This window comes from Apaloderma vittatum, unplaced genomic scaffold, assembly GCF_000703405.1.
Source record: "Apaloderma vittatum isolate BGI_N311 unplaced genomic scaffold, ASM70340v1 scaffold22110, whole genome shotgun sequence".
NCBI lineage: Eukaryota > Metazoa > Chordata > Aves > Trogoniformes > Trogonidae > Apaloderma > Apaloderma vittatum.
Genome location: NW_009695324.1, coordinates 1 through 8,461, shown reverse-complemented (window position 1 = coordinate 8,461; position 8,461 = coordinate 1). Strand labels below are relative to the sequence as shown.

Here is an 8,461-nt window from a genome sequence, read left to right as displayed (position 1 = left end):
TGGCAGTACCCGAAGGAAGGAGCTGAAGGAAATCCTCCTGCAGAGCAACAGCCCTGGCAGCACCATGAGGTTTGCCACCACACAGAAGACATCCAGCGGCAGCAGTGTCCTTGCAGGGCTGCGTCAAGAACAGAAGCCTGAGCAGAGCCCCGAGGTGCTCTCCCTTGCCCTGGATCCCCTGGAGCACGAAGGCTGCTGACGGTGGCTGAGGGTGATGCGGACAACATCGTCAGGCTGCTGGACCTGGACCCCAGCCTGCTGACCAGGAAAGACTTTGTGACAGGCTTCACCGCTCTCCACTGGCTTGCCAAGCATGGCCGTCATGAAAGTTTCATCCGGGTCATCTCCCATGCCCAGAAGAAGGGCTATCCTGTCAATGTGAACATCCCCACAGCCAGTGGTGGGCTCACCCCCTTGCACCTGGCTGCCCTTCAGGGGCACGAGCTGCTCATCAAAGTGCTAGGGACCACAACGGCCGCAAGGCTTGGCAGTACCTGAGGGCAGACACCTCCAGGGAGCTGAAGGAGCTGGCGGGGGCCTTGGAGGAGGACTTGGTCCAGTTGTGCTCTCACAACACCAACAACAACTGTAAGTCATCCAGAGAGGCCAGGGCAGGGCGGGACTGTGTGGACTCTGGGGCTGAGGGGAAAGCCCAGCACTCCTGGAGCCTATCATCCCTTCGGGCCTTTGTCAGACAGGCATTTCCTTTCTTCCAAGAGCGCTGAAGCTCCCCTGGTCCATCCGCTTGCAAACCCGCTCTGAATAGCAGCCAGAAGAGCCTGCAGAGAGCTGGGAACTTGGCATTCAAAATCCCAGCCAAGCGGGGATTAACCACCTGCACAGGGGCATGGTGGCCACCATGGGTCTCACATAGTCTTTTGCGGCTGTGCCGGTGTGAGTGTGTGGGTGACAACCACGGTCACAGGGAGCACTGCCTGGGGACAGCCCTTCCAAAAAATCCGCCTGTCCCTGCAGAGGTTTTGCCCCCTGCCCCTGCTGATGGGGACTCCTTGCTGCAGCCCACCAGACCCCCATGGTGGGACGTCACATGCTGGCCTTGCTGTGAGGAGCTGCTTCTCCAACATCCCACGTGCCCGCAGAGGGATGCTGACCCACCACAGGAGATGGTCTCCCGTGCTGGGCAATGGATGTTTGGGCTGCCTGCCCTGGACTGCTGGCAGACTGTCTGTATGACAGTAGGTGGATCATGCAGCAATTCAGTGACTGGGTTCCCCCACCTGTAAAATTAAGCCATTGGTGCTGCCTTGGCTCCCAGGAATGCTGTGAGGTTGGACAGTAAGGGCTCCTTGGGTGCCTGGACAGAGACACTGGCAAACTATAATTAAATATTTCACAACCACAGTCTGAGATGGTAGAAGCCTGGCACTAGGCTGATGATAGAGAAGCAACTATGACTTCAGAAACAACCCCCCCCAACACTTTTTTACGTATGCTTCTCTGCTGGCAGGGAGAGCAGGTGTGGACAAGCAGATCATGCCACTGAGCTGCAAATGCTTTCCAGCTCCCTGTGAGATCCCCAGATCTCTGCTACATGCACCTCCTCTGGGCTGTTGTTTGTTTATGACAGATAAAGCTGTTTCTCAGTAAGACCTGGAGTCCCCAGTTTGTCAGACGAGACTGGGCCCAGAGAAGTCTTTGAAAGCACAAGTCCTGCTGGCAGCCCTTTCCTTGGGACCCCCATCCAGGGGAGCCTGAGATGCTCACCTCCACTGAGGATGGGGGCTGGAGTGGAGGAGGCAGGAGGGGCAGACACGTGGTGGCTCCTGTGGGACTGGAGTCTCACCTCTGGAAAGATGATTCATAGTAACTTTGATTACTATTGATTACCCAGATTATCTTTGTTGCTGCTGAGGTCATGCTCAAAAGTGAAATTCTGGAGAAATGTCCTTAAAGCAGCATAATCCCGCATGTGTGTATCAGTAACTGCATTAAAAAGGCAAAGCCTCTGCTCCCCTGTTTGTGTTTTGTTCACCAAATAGAGCTCTGCGCAGTTGATTTCAACTTGCTTTTCACATTCTTGAAGGCCAGGGCTGCTTCAAAATGTCTTCAGAAAAACAACTGCTCCTTCCTCTTTCTCATCACCATGAGACCATTTGTTCTCCCTTAAATAGCAGTCCTCTTTGAGAAGTGACTCTCAGACAGCAACTGAGGAGTTTCTGTTCCCCATCACAGAGTGGCGGCCCTTGCACAGACACCTCGCTTCACAGGGGAGTTGTGGTTTCTTTCCAGCTGCCTTTCTGAGGGTCTGCAGAGGTGACCAAGGGACCCAAGATGATCTCTGAGACATGGAAGAAGAGCTTCCAGATGAGCAGATAGTGATGCAGTGACTGGATAGTGTCCAGTTCAGGTGACTGGGTGGACACATAGACCACAGAATCACAGAATGTCAGGGGTTGGAAGGGAGCTCAAAAGATCGTCTAGCCCAGCCCCCCTGCCAGAGCAGGATCACCTAGGGTAGGTCACACAGGAACGCGTCCAGGCGGGTTTTGAATGTCTCCAGAGAAGGAGACTCCACAACCTCCCTGGGCAGCCTGTGCCAGGGCTCTGTCACCCTCACAGTGAAGAAGTTTCACCTTATGTTTACATGGAAACTCCTATGCTCCCGCTTGCACCCACTGCCCCTTGTCCTGTCACTGGACATCACTGAGAAGAGCCTGGCTCTGTCCTCCTGACTCTCACCCTTTGCATATTTATAAAGACATATGTGGACATCTTTTTAATCACTGAGGTCAGCACTGGAGGCACACCAAACACACTGGGAACAGATTTCATGCCTGATCTACACTGGTTTTGTAATGCTTTAGCTCTAATAGATTAAAGACTATTGCAACAAAGCTCATTCCAAAACTTCTCTGGCCACTTCCATGCCATGGGACAGCAGGCTGGCTTCTAACAAGTCTGGTCACACCAGCACATACTTCATGAGAAGCACTGATGTCAAAACATGTGCAATCTTTAGTTCTGGTACCCAAAGTGCTGTTGGTAAGACAGGTGGGTACATATCTGATTAAATACTTTTTGACCCGTTAGTCCTCCGTCACCTTTTTGCAGCAGCATGCTGTCAGGGAGAGGGCAAGGGATCACTCTTACATCCTCCTCTAAGTAAGACACAGAGCAAACAGTGGAATTAGTGAGCGTTTCCTTGAAGGTGCTGATTCCTTCACGTTTGCAGCTTAGTCATGCTCCACGGGGAAAATTGCACTTCAATGTTCCATTTGAAAGTAAAATTTAACTGGCAAATGTTACACGTATATATGATTAAATGACACTTAGTACTTGCCTCCCCTTGACAGCTAACCAAAATCCCCGAAAAGGCAGCTTTTCTTCCTGTCTTTTGGTCAGACTTTGAAGCTGTATTCTGCTCTGAGGCAAATTAAGCAGGCATCTCAGAAGGGGTGAGACCAGAACCCTGCTCTTCCAACATACTCATCAAAGCCACTCCTTGCCTTGCCTGCCCTGTAAAGTTTCCTCTTCACAGAGTGAAAAAAGTCTGCGACTCTTCAAGTTGCAGTACCTTTTCTGCTGCTGTACCTTGTATTCAGCCCAAAGATCATGCCACTTCCAGTGAACTACTCCTCTGTCTTGTGCTGTTTATTTTCATACCTAGAGTGGCAGTCAGTCTGGAAATACAGACACATTTAGAAAATATGCAATGATTATACATATCTGATTGTATACTCGAGTATGCAATCAAATCTAACTTTGCTTCTCACTCAGAAAACAAAAGCATATCCACTAAAATAAATGGACTAGAGTATCCAAATTACTTAGATTTTTTTTAAAGCTGCTGTTGATTTCTCAGTTATTGTGTGTTGTTAGCCCAGTTCTGCAGAGATCCCTGATCCTTACCCCCAACTCTTGCAGGTAGAGCCCTGCCACAGCAACAGCAGAAATAATTCCAACCCAGAGGTGTTTGTGTTGGTTAAGGTTCCACAGATTATTTTAACCCAATTTGAATTTGCATTACATTTACTTCATGCTATCCCTTAACGCCCAATTTGAAAAGCAGATTCAGTCAAATGGGGAAAAATAATACAAGGGGTTGTTTTCCAAAGCAGCTCCATTATTTTCCAAAGCAGCTCCTTAGTAGCATCTGTAATCATAGTGATAGGGAGACTACCTAGTAAGTAGTAATAAACAGTTTGATCTACTGCTCAGTAAAAAGAAAGCTTCGCCACAAATGCCACAGAGAAAACTGTTTCTTTCCATTCTCAAGTCCTCCTCGGCCAGGTCCTCATAAACACATGTAAGGAGGAACTCTGCGAGTAGCTTTGCCTGCCAGCAGTGGTCATAGGGAGAGGCAGGGTTCTGAGGCTGATCTTCAACCCTCAGCAGTGCTGTTATTTCCTAAACATTTACTTCGAAGAGAAGAGCACAAGAAGAGATTTAAAAAACATTGCCATAAGAGTGTTCGCAACACGTGGGCCTCTGTTGAAACATCTCTGGCAAGGCTGTTTGCTGCTTTCCTGTTGCAGTGACTTACTGCTTCCCCCTGATAACGAAGCAGAGACTGAACTGCTAACCAGTCAGGAAAAGGAGCGAGAAGATGCCTCTGAAGTGTCCTGATGTTAAAAGTCCCAGCCTTGCTCTCCTGTGCTCACAGAAGCTTCCAGCACACTTTAGGAGGGAGAAACCATGACGAGCTCTGAGCAAGGTGTGTATTTGTTATGCATTTACCTGTGCTTGGCATATACTGCTGCCCAGCATTATTTGCCGTGAATCGTAAAGTGGAGATAAATCTATTTACCTTCAACATGAAAAACAGCAACACAGAAGGTGTGGCGGCCTGAAGTTTCCTCAGGAAGCTGCCACCCAGGAACCGAGCCAGCCTAGCAGGCTGAACCCAGAAAACAGCACTGGAGGAGTTTGCAGCCCTCAGCATCAGGCAGGGCTTTTCTGCAGCCACATCCGACAACAGGCTCACACCTCCTCTACCGCCGCTGAGCAGAGCCTCTGCCCCAGGTCTGCACTGCAGAAGGGAAAGGAGCAGCAGCCGTGCAGGACTCAGCACTGAGCCACAGCCTGCTCCTCCACTTCCCTGTGGTGAACAGGTGACGTTTCACAGGCCACACCAGAGAATGTCAGCGTTGGAGCACCAGCACTGACTGCTCTGAGCGGTTTCACCCCTTCTTGCTTCTCCCCCTTTTTAAAGTTGCTGCTGACTTCCTTGGAGCAACATCTTGACTTATTACCTTTCTGCTGAGAATGTTTCAAATTAAGCTGCACCTGTCACAGGCACCAAGAGCAACTTATTAAGCCACATCGAGTTCCACCCAAAACTCAAGTTATTTCATATTCTAGGGAACGTGCAGACATTATGTACTACTATGGGGGTATTGCATTTTGAAGGAGATAAACCCATCCACTACCCTTACGGTATTATCCCCTTTCCTCCATTTTAATTAAATGAAACTTCCTTTCATCTGGTTATTCCCAGCCAAGATCTTAACTCCCGGCTCTAAGGGCTGTCCTGCCCCACATCCTACCGGAGGGCAGCTCACAGCACTGGGGTGCAAGGTTCAGACCCACACAGGGCAAGAAGCAGCTGCCGTCCTCAGCTGAGTGCAGGCGTGAAGCTCACAAGAAGCCAACTGCAGTAACACAGACATTGCTCTGGCACAGGACAGGTAATCTTGGTATTCAAGTATCGCTGACCATTCTTAGCTCTGCGTTCTTGCTCCCCTTCTGGGCACCTAACACTTCAGCATTTGCCCAGTGCCCTAGCGCCATCATTTGCACAGTTGAACACTTGGAGTTCAGACATGCTCTTCCATCCATAAAAAAAAATGGTTATCTGACTGACCACTCTACACGTTACTACATGGGCTACTCTGGAGGTACAGAAGGGCCACGTGGACTCAAGAATCTGCAGCTGTGAACTTGGTTTAGTGCGGTTTTAGTTTGGTTCCCCCCCACCTACCACTGCACACCTCAAATGGCGAGCCACCATACCCCTGAGGAGCATCTTCAGCGGGCTCTGCTTTCCAGACCCATAAAATGCAACCAGACACATCTTTAGCAAATTCTGACAATGTTGCTTACTTTTCTTTGTAAAATTTCATAAACCTACTACAAATGTAATTGAGACTCTTCCCCCAGGTTTAAGTAGTAAGAGGCTGACACCCCAAACAGCTCCTGTAGCCACGGCGGTCTATGGATCATAAAACGAAGTCTGCCTTTTTCACATCTGCCCCTAAAATACTTTTAACTATTTCACTTTGTCTAATGTAAGATTTTTTTCAAATTAACTCCTCTAATATCAATTCTGATTTTTACTCCTTTTCTTAAAAATACTCTCTAAGGCTTACAGTAAGTAAAAAGGAAGACACAGCCTACTCTGTCTGAAAAATGCTCACAAGGTTCCTCACACTGAGATTATATTAACAGCAATGTTAGTTTTTATTTTGTAACTATTCCACCACATGTGTACGAAATAATTCCAACCAAGTCATTCAGGTTCATATTTATTAACAAGGCCTGTACACTGTCAATACTCATGATGATGCCTGAAAGAAAGAACACTAATTGAACACAGTCTTCATGTTTCAGATGCAAATGACTTCAAGATATTGCCAGTTCACATCAATAACCCAGGCTGGCATATAAAAAACAACCCAAACAACATTGGGGACTGGAGTCCAACACTACAGAAGGAATCGCTTGGAGGTCACCGAACAGCACACAGCACGTTTCATCTGACGCAGAAAGACGGGTGTTTAATTAGAGTTCCCAGGAGACAGTCTCTTACAAGCCCAGTTTGGTCCTTCTCCAGTGCCTCCTTTTGGAGTTGTACCTAAGACAGAAGCAGTGTAAATTAGCAAAGTGCACACAGACATTTGAGGATCCAAGCAGACTGAAATCACCACGAATTAGCTCAACAGTAATGAAATCCTTCTTATGTGCTAGAGTGGCAAGCTGCCAACAACCACCAGCTGCGTATTGAATTATTGTTGTAATTTCCATCTGTTAACCTTCTTCATTCACTAACCAACCAGCACGTTGCAACAGAATCTTAACCTCAAGTAGACCAAGATGCATTGGCATGTGAGTGTCCTACCTCCTCTTTTGGAGGGAAGACCTGGGATCTCATATTGACTGTCCAACAATAATGACTACTGCCTCTTCAATGTAGTTCATAGTCTAACACAAAACGTACCATTTTTGTTCTAAACGTGAAAGAACAGCAGTGTATGGAAAAGGCCCTCTTTCCAGGAAAGGTATATTCATTTACGTATGTACTTGTACATGTTAAAAACAATCAATCTCACCACTGTGCAGGTGAAACTGGAGACAGTGTTAACAGAGTTACTCTCAGAAGGAAAATGGCAGTACTCCCACAGAATGAAGCACTGTAATTGCAGCCTGCTTTAGCACAGCTTGGCTAAAACTCACGACCAAGGTACTCAAGTGTCTCAGGACAAAAATTTGTGATTTCACCCCATGATAAAGTATTCCATACTGTAATTTAGATAAAACAGAAGCCCACTGTAAATCAGCACCTCAAGGCCAATGACACAGTTTGGGGCATTTTTACTAGAAAGAAACAAGTCAGAAGTAATAGAAACAGAAATTCTGTGCCGTTTCACTGCCTGGGCCAGCCACTGCTACCATCACTCTCCTCACTACTCTGGACAAAAAGGGGTCTGGAAAAAGAAAACTGTTTCCTTCAAAAGTCTAGAGAGTGAGCATGTGATAAAACTGCACAGAGAGAGTGACTGAACTATACTGGATGAAGCTTTTAAACCAGAGGACTCACCTTCTGCATGCCTCACACCTCCTCAGTATTGTGCACAATTTTCTCACTGCATTTTCCTAAATACAATGCCTGAACATAAACACTACAGGCAAACAAGAAGGAACTGTTGCAAATCACTATCTCCCACACACTCAAGCCCTTTGCTCTCTTACGCATCATTTTCTGTATCTCAGAATCAAACCCAGGAACCCGGAGGAACAACTATGAGAGAGGGCAAAGACGTCAGGAAAGGGAACATCAGAAGCAGAGAGGTTACCAGGGCAAAAATTCTACAATACATTATCCACACGTAAAGCTCATGCTCAGTTTCAAGAGGCCACCACCCCAGAGCTGCGGATACCTGCAGAGCACCGGAACGACCCAAATGCTACAGAAGGAGACGCCACGGAAGGCCCAGGCCGTGCAGCAAAATGGGCCACCGATACCCAGAGGAATCACCTATCTCCGCCAGCGTGGTTGTGCGGTGTTCACAGCCAGAAAAACTGCATTTCTGCTTTTACACAATGAGCTGCCGAGCATCTCCAGCCTGCGGCTGCTCCTCCGAGGCAGGGGCCCCCCGCGTTACCTGATCTTGTTGCCCGTTTTCATGCGAATCCACTGCGGGATGGGCCGGTTCTGCTTCTGCTTCTTGGCGAGGAAGCGCTTGATCTTGAACGTCTTGTGAGACGACTGGAAGAAAAAGCA

General features: G+C 48.0%; 2 protein-coding genes across 2 annotated transcripts in view; one reads left to right on the top strand and one right to left on the bottom strand.

Annotated features, from left to right (window-relative positions):
- LOC104275150 (ankyrin repeat domain-containing protein SOWAHD-like) overlaps positions 1 to 1,066 on the top strand; it is a 1,428-nt gene extending 362 nt beyond the window's left edge. The window contains 4 exon segments of the mRNA XM_009871026.1: positions 7 to 188; positions 191 to 457; positions 460 to 588; positions 1,020 to 1,066. Coding sequence (XP_009869328.1) covers positions 7 to 188; positions 191 to 457; positions 460 to 588; positions 1,020 to 1,066 — 625 coding nt within the window.
- Positions 1,067 to 6,765: 5,699 nt separating this feature from the next.
- RPL39 (ribosomal protein L39) lies at positions 6,766 to 8,457 on the bottom strand (the record flags this gene model as incomplete). The annotated part of the gene is made up of 2 exons (XM_009871014.1): positions 6,766 to 6,814; positions 8,343 to 8,457. Coding segments are annotated over 2 exons (164 nt in total), but the record flags the coding sequence as incomplete, so codon positions are not given.
- Between the last annotated feature and the right edge of the window lie 4 nt (positions 8,458 to 8,461).